This window comes from Dipodomys merriami, unplaced genomic scaffold (assembly GCF_024711535.1).
Source record: "Dipodomys merriami isolate MVZ:Mamm:240054 unplaced genomic scaffold, mDipMer1.0.p SCAF_151, whole genome shotgun sequence".
In the NCBI taxonomy this organism is placed as follows: domain Eukaryota; kingdom Metazoa; phylum Chordata; class Mammalia; order Rodentia; family Heteromyidae; genus Dipodomys; species Dipodomys merriami.
Window position 1 is genome coordinate 198,597 of NW_027202838.1, and position 14,510 is coordinate 213,106.

At 38.5% G+C, this 14,510-nt stretch overlaps 1 protein-coding gene across 1 annotated transcript in view; it reads left to right on the forward strand.

Annotated features, from left to right (window-relative positions):
- Positions 1 to 14,510, forward strand: part of LOC138827152 (zinc finger protein 658B-like) — a 193,244-nt gene that overhangs the window by 82,035 nt on the left and 96,699 nt on the right. Inside the window, exon 10 of the mRNA XM_070022632.1 lies at positions 10,774 to 11,256. Coding sequence (XP_069878733.1) covers positions 10,774 to 11,256 — 483 coding nt within the window. The remainder of the gene's footprint in view (positions 1 to 10,773; positions 11,257 to 14,510) is intronic.

Below are 14,510 nucleotides of genomic sequence, written 5' to 3' on the forward strand. Positions count from 1 at the left end.
GCTGAGTGGAGGAGGGAGAGAAGGGAAGTAAAAGGTCAGGAAAAAGAAGGAAGAAGAGAGGAAAAGAGGAAAAGGGGAAAGAAGAGAAGAGAGATGGGGAGGAAAGTTTCATGGCATCAGATTTGACAGTAACTGGTCTGGGAAGATTGCTCAGTGGTAGAGCGCATGCTTATCATGCATAAGGCCCTGGGTTTAATTCCTCAGTACCACATAAGCAAAATGTTGGAAATGTTCCTTTGGTTCAATCTGTAATGTACTCAACATGAGCTGAAGAGCTGAGTGACAGCACCCAGGCCTACAGTTCAGGACTCACTGCTGAGAAAAAAGAAAAGAAAAGAAAAAAATAAAGCAAGATTTGACAGTAATCCCATAAATAAAACTCCAAAACTACCTCTTGGAAAAAACAAAGAAACAAACAAACAATGTGAGTCTCTGGTGGATCACACCTGTAATATTAGGTACTCAAGAGGGTGAGATCTGAAGATCGGGTCTGAAAGTCAGCCTGAGCAGGTATAGCTGTGAAACTCTTACTTCCAGTAAGTCACCAGAAAACCAGAAGTGGTGCTGTGACCAAAGTGGTAGAGTGCTAGTCTTGAATTTAAGAGCTGAGAGACAGTGTTCAGGCCCAGAGTTCAAGCCCCATGACCTATAATATATAAATAAATAACTAATAAATAAATACAAATGAAAACCTTGTACATTGAAAAACACTACCAATAAAGGGAAAAAAGCATGTATGTGAGAAATATTTGCATATATCTCTAAATGGATTGCTAACCAATATGAATTAGAAAATATAAAGAAAATCCTTCAAGTAACCCAGACAACAAAATCTAATTTTAAAGTTGGAAAAAGATTGAAGAGATTTTTCTAAAAACGACATACACATGTAGTACATTAAAATATAAAATTAGTTTAATATCAGTAGTCATGAGAAAAATTCAAATCAAAATCCCAATAAAATAACATTTGATACATGCTAGTATGGACATAGTTTTAAATAAAAACAACAAAAATACTCCCAAAGTCTCAAAAAAGCTAGGAAAGATGTGAAAAGGATGTGAACCTTGGTGCATTTCTGTCATGTATATAAAAATATCAAAGATGAAGCCAGGTACCCATGGTTCACACCTGTAAACATATCTACTCAGAAGGCTGAGATTTGAGGATCACGGTTCAAAGCCAGCATGGGCAGGAAAATCCGTGAAACTCTTATCTCCAATAAAACCACCAGAAAACCAGAAGTGGTGCTGTGGCTCCAGTGGTAGAGCGCTAGCCTTGAGCTAAAGAGCTGAGGGAGTACGGCTCAGGCCCGGAGTTCAAGCCCCTTGATCGACCTAACAAACAAACAAACAAACAATCTATCAAAGATGGTACGAAGAGTCCTAAAAAGAACTAAACATAGAATTATATAGGAATATGGTCCAGCATTTCTATGCTTGTGTGCAACAGCAGATAAAGCAGGGAGTACAACAAATGCTTGGAGAATCACTTCTCAAAATCTACTCACAATAAGCAAAACATTGAAGCATGTAAAACAATAAATGTGTTCAAAGGAGAAAACTTTACTACATTTTATGGGAGGGATGAACTTTAAGTAAAATAAGCTAAATAAAACACACCAATCATAAAGGAGCAGCCATGGTATAATTTCCCTTACTGAGCTTCCAAGGATCAACAAACTTGTGGAGCCCAAATGTAGGATGATTCCAGAGACTGGGATAGAGAGGAACAGGAGCTGCCTATTCAATGATCAAATAGCTTCACAGATGGAAGATGAAAAGTGTTGTAGCTGGATGGATGGAATGGCTTCACAACAGTGTGGCCCAGTGTTTTATCAATGAACTGTACACATAAGAATGGCTAATGTAGCCACACACAGTCTGAAACACAACTATTCTCCCTGGACTTGGGAAACTCAAGAAAGATTACTTGTCAGACTAGGCTACATAAAAAGATGAAGAGCTTGCTTGGAGGTGGGTGGGGGAGTGTAGTCAAGGAGATGGGAGGGCTGGGATGGTAGGGGAAAAACAAAGGAGAAGGCAACAATGCTTAATAAGAAATGTACTCATTATCTTGCTCATGTAAGTGTAACCCCTCTGTATGGTATTTTCACAATAAATAAACTTATTTAACAAATAAGAGCTTGCTGGACTACATAGCTAGACCTATCATCCAAAGAAACATGGAAAAATCAAATTTTGGATTCTGTGAAGACATATGGGTGACAAACATATCTATTTTACCTACTAAAATAATAAACAAACTGAAAGTGTTTGAACATATGCTCAAACAGTGTTTAGTTGGAAATACACACTACAAATAGCATTAATAGCAAACACACATGGACAAAAATACAAATTATTATAATTTGTGTAGGTTTTGCAGATGATTTCACTGACTATTGCTCAAGTGTGTCACACATTCCTGAACCATTTCTTCCACTAGATTCCCAAGGATACATTGCCACACATGCTATTTAGTATTGAAGTTCCTGAGATTAAAGTTTACTACTTAGCAAATGTATGTCAGAATTTTCCATTAGTGATATTTCCAATACCAAATCCATAGTCACTGTATGTTTATTTTCACAACAAGCTTCTGTGTTATAATATCAGTGAATGCAAATATTCAAGCAGAGCAAGAAGAAAAAGGAAAACTGCAGGAACCACATTAAATGAGATTAAACCAGAGAAAGATAATAGAATCTGGAAACTCAAATTATTTTATGTTTACCAACAATTTTCCTGTATAATTAATAACAAAAATGTCAATTCTAAGAGCCATGTCACCAAAAGAAAACTGATCAGTAAGAGAAGCTACTTCCCAGATAAAACATTTGAAGAAAAGAAAAATTAAGAGACAAGTGGAGGAAAGAGAAGCAGAGAGAATGAAAGAGAAAAAGAGACAGAGAAAAATAGACAACAAGAGAAGAGAGAAATAAAGCTAGTGAACTCACATGGTGGTGGCTCATGCATGTAATCCTAGCTACTCAGGAGGCTGAGATCTGAGCATAGAGGTTCAAAGCCAGCCCAGGTAGGACCATCTGTGAGACTCTTATCTCCAATTAACCACTAGAAACCTGGAAGTGGCGATGTGGCACCACTGGTAGAGTACTAGCCTTGAGCTGCAGAGTTTAAGTATAGCGACTAGGCCCAGAGTTCCAGACCTACAACTGAAAAAAAAAAGAAGAAAGAAGGATGGTAAAGGGAAACGAAGGAGGAGGCAACAATGCATGATAAGAAATGTACTCACTATCTTGCCCATGTAATTGTAACCTCCCTTTATGGTATTTTCACAATAAATAAATGTAATACAAAAGAAAGAAAAAAAGCTAATAAACATGAAAAATAGAATGAATTGGGAAAATAGGAAAGAGAACTCCTATGAGAACACCATAAAGAACAACAGAGATTTCTATAAATACTATCAAACTCAGCCTAAGTTTCAAGTAAAACAAAGAGCACAAAGCAGTCCAAGAGTATTTACAGAGATTAATTGAAGTACTTATAGCTCACTCAGTCCTGTAGAATATTTGAAGTTATGTTTGACCACACTATTTCAGCAAATCCAGTAAAATTTCATTAGGATAGTTTAATATTACATATGAGGATGTGATGTCGGAGCAGTTGCTAGCCATCCTTCACCTTCTATGAGAAGTCATCTCCTAGGTGTCACTAAATCACATAACTAGTGGGACAACTTTCTCTCACACTAGAAAAACTAGAAACAAACTGAAGCAAATTTGCTCTTAACTTAGAATGACAGATTTTATAATCTGCTAAATCTCCAAGCCATATTCAGCTTCTTTTTTTTTTTTTTGTCGGTCCTGGGGCTTCAGCTCTGGGCTTTGGTTCTGTCCCTGTGCTCTTCAGCTCAAGGCGAGCGATCTATAGCTTGAGCTACAGCACCACTTCTGGTTTTCTAGTGGTTTATTGGAGATAACAGTCTCACAGACTTTCCTGCCTGGGCTGGCTCTGAACCCTGATCCTCAGCTCCCAGCCTCCTGAGTAGCTAGGATTACAGGTGTGAGCCACTGGTGTCCAGCTACATCGTTAGAATTTTTAGAAACATGTTCCTGAAGCTGATTCTTTTTTCTTTTCTTTTCTTTTCTTCAATCTTGGACACCCTTAGATTCATAAAATGGAATGTCAAACAAAGTGAGAAATAAAAGAATCTCACTAGAGATCCTTTCATTCTTTCTTGCTGTTGACAATGAATAAAGATTCTGGAACCATGGCTAGGAGTGAAGGCAAATAAGGGAGTCAGAAAAGAACCTGTGGGATTTTACTCTAGATGTTCCTGCTCAAAACATGATATGTGGGCTGGAAAAGCCTTCCTATGGGAGTAGAATCATTCCTGTCTTAAGAAGAGCATTAAAGTGTCCACTAAAGACATATGCACGGGGGCTGGGAAGGTGGTTCAGTGGTAGAGCACTTGCCTTGGATGCCTGAGGCCCTGGGTTTGATTCCTCAGCACCACATAAGCAAAAAGAAAAAAGCTGCAAGTGGCACTGTGGCTCAAGTAGTAGAGCGCTAGGCTTCAGCTGAAGAGCTAAGGTACAGGGCCCAGGCCCAGAGTTCAGGCCCCACCACCAGACCCCCGCACCTCCCAAAAAAACAGAAAATAAAACTAAAGCTCCTACAAAAGATTGTTGAAAACTTGAACCCAAAAAAGGAAAACATGCCACCTGTTCACTAAAAGTAATTACCACTGAAATACATCTAGGGATATATAAACTATTTTTCTATTAAGGTAAAGGTATCTTAGGATTCCATTGATTATTTGTACTCTACCTCATTTATTTACATATTCAAAGACATGTATGTTATGAACAGTATTTCCACACAAAGTTATAGAGATAAAATATATACAACACATATTTTTTTGTTTTATAATATTTCAGTAATGGTTGTCATATGGCACATTATCCTTTATGCAAATAATTAGCATACCTTGTACAATGACTTGCAATTTGAGTTTGAACCTGCTTTAGCCAAAGGTACCTCAGTAATGATGATATAAACACAGATTGAGAAGTCCCTCACTTTCCTAAGTAGTCATATTAAGAATCATGTCCATTCTGCTGGAGATACAGGGCCTAATAAAGATGCAACATAAAATGCTGGTCAGATGAGTGACAAAATCCCAGTCAACCATCCCCAGCCAAGGCACTAGTAAATTGAAGTCTTATGTGTTACTAAACAACATTAACAGAAAATACACCCCAAAATGTAGATCCATCAAAATTAAAACCAACAAATTATATCCCGATGTGCTTTTGCTTGTACTTATTGGTTGATTACACAGGATATTCTGTTATCGAGTAGTGATGTAGTTTTTACAATTATGTAGTATGGTAATTGTTAATATAAAATACATCACCTTTACAGTGACATATACAAAAAGTGAAAATCTATTCAGTATACATCAGTGAGGTTGTTTTTGCTCAGAAAGACACTATGAATCCTTTAAAAGCAATACTTGCACATTACTACTGGGTTTTTCTGTCACAAGAATGTTTTCTTACTTTGAAAAACTTAAAACAATTTATTATAGACTAAGTGTTCACATTCACAATACTTAAGATCAGGAGTGTTACAGATTTCAAGGTGGGGGCATTTTCTGTCTTTTGGGATTTGGACTGTCCTCATACACATTAGTGACTGAACATTCTGCCTTAAAATTTTCAAGTTTTCTATTTCATATTATTGCATTAGAATATAATCTGAATTTAAAAAAGAGCATTGTAACTGGGCTATCATGTCTAATAGCTGCAATCTATGGTATTCAGAATGCTGAGATCTGAGAAAGTTAGTATTATCCCAACCTTTAGTGCTCAGCTCCACCCAGACCTGATCTCCTCCCAGACCTAGAGTTCCCTCCCTACAGCTGGCCACTCCCTCTGTCATCTCAGACACACCTGAGCATGTACTTAACTCACTTCCTGCCCCTCAGATTGTGTTGCAACCTGAAGAGTGACAAATGCTTGTGCTCCCTGTCCTGGGAAATATGGTCCTTCTAATAAACCTTATAATAATCTTTCTCCCGTGCCTGCTTGTGGTCCCCTGTGATGGACATGAAGAAACCCTACAAGGATCACTGATTGAAGCCAGGGTGATAAGAAAGTCTGAGAGTCTTATGTCCTATAAAATACCAAAGTAGTAGGAAGTGCAAATGCGGCTTAAGTGGCAGAACATTATCATTGAACCAAATAATTTCAAGGTCAGTTTCCAGACCTTGAGTTCAAGAATCAGGACAGGCAGACACATATCAAGGGCATTGTATTGTATTCAAATTTTAACATATTTTTGATTTCACCTGATTCTGTTATCTTTGGTCTTACTTAATTTGTTGTGGTACTGTTTTGTTTTTCCATACCACTACTTTTAAATATTTTAATTCACTGCCAGTATAAGTATTTATCATTTTTGTCATCTTGAGTGTTCCTTGAGCCTGTATAAATTTGCCTCCACCTTCTGTGAAGGCCTATTAAAATGAAAATCTTGTCAGGGAACATTTTATTCCCCTCCTACCTATATTTTGTATTGTAGAATGTAGGCAAAGTTTACAAAAGTTCATGGTAGCAGTTCTTTTTTACATAGGAACAAAGTATCAGGGTATCTATGACCACATTTCACTATTTAGTATTTAAACCAAACATGGTTAACCTAGGATGTTTTTATGTGATAACTAAATCAAATCTTATAAGGGCCCAATAAATCATTAGCTACTTTCTGGAGTACCGTTACTGTTTTTTAACATTCATGTGGACACTGCTTCTCATCAATCTAGTAATGTTATATGTTTTGTATCCCTTGTGATATCCTGAATGTGTTATGCTTGCTTATGAGAGTACTTGTTAATAGAAGGTCTAAATAGGATTTATGGTGAAGCAGTAAATGTAAATGTAGAAAAAATATTTGTTTAATTCATTGTTACCCTGATATGTAGTAAAATTTTATCAAACATGATAATATAAATTTTTTAAATACGTTTTTATTGTGAAAATACTGTACAGAGGGATTACAATTACATGGGTAACATAACGAGCACATTCCTTATCAAGCATTGTAGCCTCCTGCTTTGTTTCTACTTCAGATCCCTTCGTATCCTCCCCCCCACCCCTCCGCCCCGGTCCTCCCCACCAAAGTTGTAAAGTTCATTTTTCAGCATAATGAGTTGTACAGATAACATAATTTTTAGACACCACCTTACACATAATGTTGTCGTGGGGGCCTGAACTCTGGGCCTTGGCACTGTCCCTCAGCTTTTCAGCTCAAGGCTAGCACTCTACCACTTGAGTCTTGGCCCCACTTCTGGGTTTTTCTGCTTATGTGGTGATGAGGAATCAAACCCAGGGCCTCATGCATGCAAGGCAAGCACTCTACCACTGAGCCACCTTCCCAGCCCCTATCCTTAGAATTTTTATCTATTGCTACCAGCAGAAATTTGTTTGTATGCATTAGGGAATCTGTAACTTTTTATTGGTCTTTTGGCTTGAATTCTGGGCCTAGTTGTTGTCCCTCATCTCTTCACATCAAGGTAAGTGCTCTACCACTTAAGTCATAGTGCTACTTTCAGTTTTCTGGTTGTTTATTGGAGATAAGTGTCTCATGGACTTTCCTGCCTGGGCTGGCCTTGAACTTTGATCCTCAGACCTCAGCCTCCTCAATAGCTAGGATTACAGGCATAAGCCACCAGCGCCCTGCAAATCTGTGTATTTTAATGGCCAGCTTTATGTATTGTCAAATATTTCTAATTTGCTATTTAATTTTCCCAATAAATAGATAACACAGCAAGCTGCAAACATTTTATGTAAGACAAAAGCATACCTGTAGTATAATGAGTTTCAGATTGGAATTCTCATGACCAAGGTCTAATTTCCTGATGGAAATGTGCCATTACAGAAACTGATGTCATTTGATGATGTGGCTGTGTACTTCACCTGGAAGGAGTGGCAGGATCTGGATCCTGGTCAGAGGACCCTTCATAGAGATGTAATGCTGGAGACCTATAGCAACCTAATATCCTTGGGTGAGCAAAGGTCACTTTTATTTGGAAGATCAAGTGTTTTCATTTTAGTAGACATTTGACAGTTTATGTTAGTTAGGTATAAGATTCCAGTCCATTCTCAGGTAAAGAGCTGCTAGTATAAAAGCCAGCCAAATTCAGGTCTGGGATCTTGGTGTTGTTTGCCTTTCATGCTACTGCATGAGCCATTTGGCTTTTGTTATGGGGTATATTCTGGGTTTCTGTGCCCAGGTTGGTTTCAAGCCTGCCTCTTCTGATCTCACCTCCTAAATGTAGGGTTATGGGTGTAAAGTTTTGGACCATTAAATTTTCTTAAAAAAAAAGGATTCCACTCCATGGGACATGTCATTTCTTTTGAAAGGAAACTTCAACTGCATTGTATGTAACTCAAGAGCTAATTTTATTCTCATTCTTTGTTGTTGTTGTTATTTGGTCCCATCATAGGGCCTGAACTCTGGGCCTGGGCACTGTCCCTCAGCTCTTCAGCTCAAGGCTAGCGCTCTACCACTTGAGCCACAGTGCCACTTCTGGCTTTTTTTTGCTTATGTGGTGCTGAGAAATCAAACCCAGGGCCTCAGGAATGCAAGGTGAGTGCTCTACCACTGAGCCACCTTCCCAGTCGTTTATTCTCATTCTTTAAGAAGGCAAATCAGTAGTTGGACAAAAGTTCTAAACTATGATCCACTAACAGGAAACTGACTTCCAAGACTTGGGGTCATTATTATAGGTGGATCTACAGTCTAGATAGAATATACATTACTACTCTCAGTATGATCTGGAAATCAGTAATGGAAAGTGTGAAAGTGTATATTTGTAAGCCAAACCTGACATAGGTTACATTGCTTCAAGCTTGGAATCCTAGATACCCTGGAGGCTGAAATCTGAAGATTTTGATTTGAAGCCAGCAACGGTAGAAAAATGAACATGAGACTCTTATCTCTAACCATTCAAAAACTAGAAATATAGCCAAGACACAAACTAGTAGAATGCTAGATTTGAGCAAAATAGCTGAGTTCAAGCCACACATTGGCAAAAAAAAAAAAAAACCCAAAACTGGGGGAAAGTCCACCATGGAGCTGTTAAGAATTGAGAAACCATAAGTTGGTAAGGTGGCTCAGTGGTAGAGCGCTTGCCTTGCATGCTTGTGGCCCTGTGTTCAATTCCTCAGCACCAAAAAAGCAGAAAAAAAAAGCCAGAATTGGCATTCTGGCTCATGTGTTAGAGTGCTAGCCTTGAGCTTAGGAGGTGAGAGACAGTTCCCAGGTTCAGATTTCAGGCCCCACAACAGAACCCACCACCCAAAAAATAAAACAATTGAGAAACCATATTTAGGAGCAACCTTGTGAACAGGATGTCTACCGCCTTACATTAATGATGACACAGCAAGAGCAATAGTTCTCCACTATTTCATATTCACAGGGCACTGTCTTCCTAAACCTAAATTGATTGTGAAGCTGGAACTAGGTGCAGAACCATGGATAAGAGATGGCTCAGAAGAGAATTTCACAGGTAAGTTAAAGCATCTTGAATGGTGATGATGGGTCCAGAGCCCAGTTTGTCTGTTTGCCTTGAGCTGTACAGAGCAATAGTATTCCTAGTGCCCCTCAGTCATGTATGGCAGAGAACTAGGTGATCTTTGTCTCAAGGAATTGTTAATCCAGAATTCTCATGGAGACAAACTGAATTTGGTATAACAGTTTAGTCATTGTTAGCAATTCTCTTTGTTTGTAGAGAAGTCATTCTTTTTTTTTTTTTTTTTGGGTCCGGTCATGAGGCCTGAACTTTGGGCCTGGGTACTGTCCCTCAGCTCTTCAGCTCAAGGCTAGCGCTCTACCTCTTGAGCCACAGTGTCACTTCCGGCTTTTTTCTTTTTGCTTATGTGGTGCTGAGGAATTGAACCCAGGGCCTCAGGCATGCAAGGCAAGCGCTCTACCACTGAGCCACCTTCCCAGCCCCGAGAAGTCATTCTTAAAAAGAAAAAGACAATAAGAAATGTAGAAAGAAGATCTCATTTTCTATTAAACTAGTATTATGCAGGTAGGAAGAAAATAGAAGTATGCTAGGGCTGCTATCCTCTGATTGGGACAATTTCTTATCAGTGGTGCTGGGCTTAGAGGGAGATTCAGAATGGAAGCATTAAGAGGACGTAGATGAATAATATGAGTCAATATTTCCTGGAGAAAAATATAAAAATCTGAAATACAGAAAAACGCTATTTTGCATTGTAAAATGTCAGTACTACTTTCTTAATTACTACATTGCAGAGAAATGTATATATTCTCCATAAAGCAATGCTTTCGTATTTGAAAATCTTGCAACGAAATGTGAGGAAATATCTTTACATTAAGGAATCTATGGATCTCATTTATGTTTTTGTCTATTTATCTATTATTCATTTTAGATGTCCCAGAAATGGAGGATATGATTAGCACCTGTCAGGAAAGTCAAAATGAATATCTATCTGAAGTAGCAGTCATGACTAGTAACCCAGGGGAGGAAAAAGTGAGACTTATAAGAAGTTTTCATTTGAGCTCCATACAGAAGTCAGAACTGATTAAGTATAATGGGAACTCCATAGGGATGAGTATAGAAAAGGTCACTGGCTGTCAGAACATGGGTGTTTTCAGTGAACCTGGTAAGATGTGTGCTGCATATAGTCCTCATGTGTCTTCTGTAGTTGAAGAATGCAAAGAGAGTGAACAGGCTTTCACTGAGAAGACACACGCTGTTGTCCCTCAGAGAACACACACAGGAGAGAAACCTAATGATTGTAACATGTGTCAAAAGACTTTCACCCAGAAATCAAAGCTTACTAGCCACCAGAGAACACACACAAAAGAGAAACCTTTTGAATGTAACATTTGTGGAAAATCTTTCACGAGAAAGTCATATCTTCCTAGCCACCAGAGAACACACACAGGAGAGAAAATTTATGAATGTAACATGTGTGGAAAGTCCTTCACCTGGAAGTCAAATCTCACTGTCCATCAGATAACACACACAAGAAAGAAACCTTATGAATGTAACATGTGTGGAAAGTCTTTCATCCACAAATCAAAGCTTACTGTTCACCAGAGAACACACACAAAAGAGAAACCTTTTGAATGTAACATTTGTGGAAAGTCTTTCTCCTGCAAGTCATATCTTACTAGCCACCACAGAACACACACAGGAGAGAAACCTTATGAATGGAACATGTGTGGAAAGTCTTTTGCCAAGAAGGTACACCTTACTGTCCACCTGAGAACACATACTAGAGAGAAACCTTATGAATGTAATGAGTGTCGAAAGCCTTTCACCCAATCAAACCTTACTGTCCACCAGAGAACACACACAAAGGAGAAACATTTTTTTTTTATTGTATTTCATTTTATTTGAGAACATACTGTACAGGGGGGCTACAATTACATGGGCAGGATAATGCATACATTTCTTACCAAGCATTGCAGCCTCCTCCTTTGTTTAAACTTCACTTCCCTTCCCCGCCTCCCCCCTCCCCCCACCCAATTTTACCCCCCTCCCCCCACCCAATTATACCCCCCTCTCCCCCCCCACACCGACATTGTAAAGCTGGTTTTGACATGACATTTTGTACTTCTCATTGTTGCAACAGGTCCACCTGAATCCTTAAACGACTTGTTTGTCCCCATCTCCTCCACATGTTATACTGACATCAAATATAGTGAAAGCGGGGGTTACACTGTGGGGGAGGGACATACAAAGCAACAAAGAAATAATCTTATAAATGCGTTAGAAACCCATGCATGAAAGAAACGAAAACATTAAAATACATATTTAAGGGTTCATTTTCCTAACATCACATTATCTGACCTTTTCCGCTTGACTCATACCTATACTAGATATTGCAAATAAGGGAAACCATGGGACCTATGCTTCTTTGGGCCTGGCTTACTTCACTTAATATAATTTTTTCCAAGCCTTTCCATTTCCTAACAAATGGGGAAATGTCATTCTTTCTGATGGAGGCATAGAATTCCATTGTGTATATATACCACATTTTCTTGATCCATTCATCTACTGAGGGGCATCTGGGTTGGTTCCATATCTTAGCTATGGTAAATAATGCTGCAATAAACATAGTTGTGCTGGTAGCTTTAGTGTGGTCTTGTTTGTAAACATTTGGGTAAATGCCCAAAAGTGGGATTGCTGGATCATAAGGGAGATCTATGTGAAGTCTTCTGAGGAACCTCCATACTGCTTTCCAAAGTGGTTGAACAAGTTTACATTCCCACCAACAATGAAGTAAGGTTCCTTTCTGTCCACATCCCCTCCAGCATCTGTTGTTGTTAGAGTTCTTGATTTTTGCTGTTCTAACTGGAGTGAGGTGATATCTCAATGTTGTTTTGATTTGCATTTCTTTTATGGCTAGGGATGTTGAACATTTCTTCATGTGTCTATTGGCCATCCTTGTTTCTTCTTCAGAGAAGCTTCTCTTTAAGTCTTTCGCCCACTTATTTATTGGGCAGTTGATTCTTTGAGGATTTGTTGTTGGGTGGTTTAATTTTTTGAGTTCCAAGTATATTTTATGTATGAGACCCTTGTCCGTTGTATGGATAGTAAAGATCTTCTCCCAATCGGTGGGCTTTCTATTGATCTTGCCAGCTATGTCATTTGCCCTGCAGAAGCTCTGCAATCTTATGCAATCCCATTTGTCCAACCTTTCTTTGATTTGTTGTGCTTCCGGGTCTCTATTCAGAAAATTTCGTCCTGAGCCAAGGAGACCTAGGGTTTCTCCTATTCCATCCTGTAATGTTTTCAGAGTGTCTGCTTTGAGTTCAAGGTCTTTGATCCATTTGGAGTTGATTCTGGTACAGGGTGATATATAAGGATCTAGCTCTAGTTTTCTACATGTAGTTAACCAATTTTGCCAGCACCATTTACTGAAGAGGTTGTCTTTCTTCCATTCTATTGTTTTAGCTTCCTTATCGAAGATTAGATGGCTATAGGTCTGTAGGTTCATTTCTGGGTTTTCAATTCTATTCCATTGGTCCTGAGGTCTGTTCTTATGCCAATACCAAGCTGTTTTGATTACTATGGCTTTATAGTAGAGTTTGAAATTTGGTATTGATATTCCTCCAGCAGTGTTCTTTCCATTGAGGAGCGTTTTTGCTATTCGGGGTCTTTTATTGTTCCATATGAATTTTTGGATTGCCTCCTCTATTTCCTTGAAGAATGAGGGTGGAATTTTGATAGGTATGGCGTTGAATTTGTAGATAGCCTTGGGAAGTATTGCCATTTTCACGATGTTAATCTTGCCAATCCAGGAGCATGGGAGGTTTTGCCATTTTTTAAGTTCTGTGTTGATTTCCTTTTTCAAGATTTTAAAGTTTTCATCATAGAGGTCCTTCACTTCTTTGGTTAAGTTAATTCCTAGGTATTTTATTTTTTGTGGGGCTATTACAAATGGAGTTGCTTTCCTAATTTCAGCCACACTTTTCTCATTGTTGGCATATAGAAAAGCCATTGATTTTGGGGGGTTAATTTTATAACCTGCTACTTTGCCAAAGTTTTGAATCAGCTTGAGTAATTTGGGAGTGGAGTCTATGGGATTCTTTAAATACAAGATCATGTCATCTGCAAAGAGGGACAGTTTTATTTCTTCTTTCCCTATTTTGATCCCCTTTATGTCCGCATCTTGTCTTATTGCTGTAGCTAGGCATTCTAATACTAGATTGAAGAGAAGTGGAGAGAGTGGGCATCCTTGTCTTGTTCCTGAGTTAAGAGGAAATGGCTTTAGTTTTTCACCATTGAGTATAATGCTGGCTGTAGGTTTGTCATATACAGCCTTTATTGTATTGAGGAATGTTCCATGGATTCCTAATTTTTCCAGAACCTTCATCATAAAGGGGTGTTGGATCTTGTCAAATGCTTTTTCTGCATCTATTGAGATAACCATGTGGTTCTTATTCTTGCTCCTGTTGATGTGATGAATAATATTAATTGATTTGCGTATATTGAACCAGCTTTGCATCCCTGAAATGAATCCTGTTTGATCATGGTGTATGATTTTTTGGATGAATTGTTGAAGTCGATTGGCCAAAATTTTGTTGAGAAGTTTTGCATCAATGTTCATCAAAGAAATGGGTCTGTAGTTCTCTTTCTTTGATGAGTCCCTGCCTGGTTTTGGGATGAGGGTTATGATGGCTTCATAGAATGTGTTCGGTAGTGAGCTTTCTCTTTCAATTTCATTGAAGAGTTGGAGGAGTATTGGTGTGAGCTCTGCTTTGAAGGCCTTGTAAAATTCCGCTGTAAAACCATCTGGTCCTGGACTTTTCTTAGCTGGGAGGTCTCTTATTGCTGTTTCTATTTCAATGCTTGATATGGGCCTGTTAAGCTGGTTTAACTCATCTTGGTTTAGTTTTGGCATGTCAATATTTGCTAGGAAAAGGTCCATTTCTGTCAAGTTCTCAAACTTATTAGCATAAAGTTTTGAGAAGTATCCCCTAATAATGTTC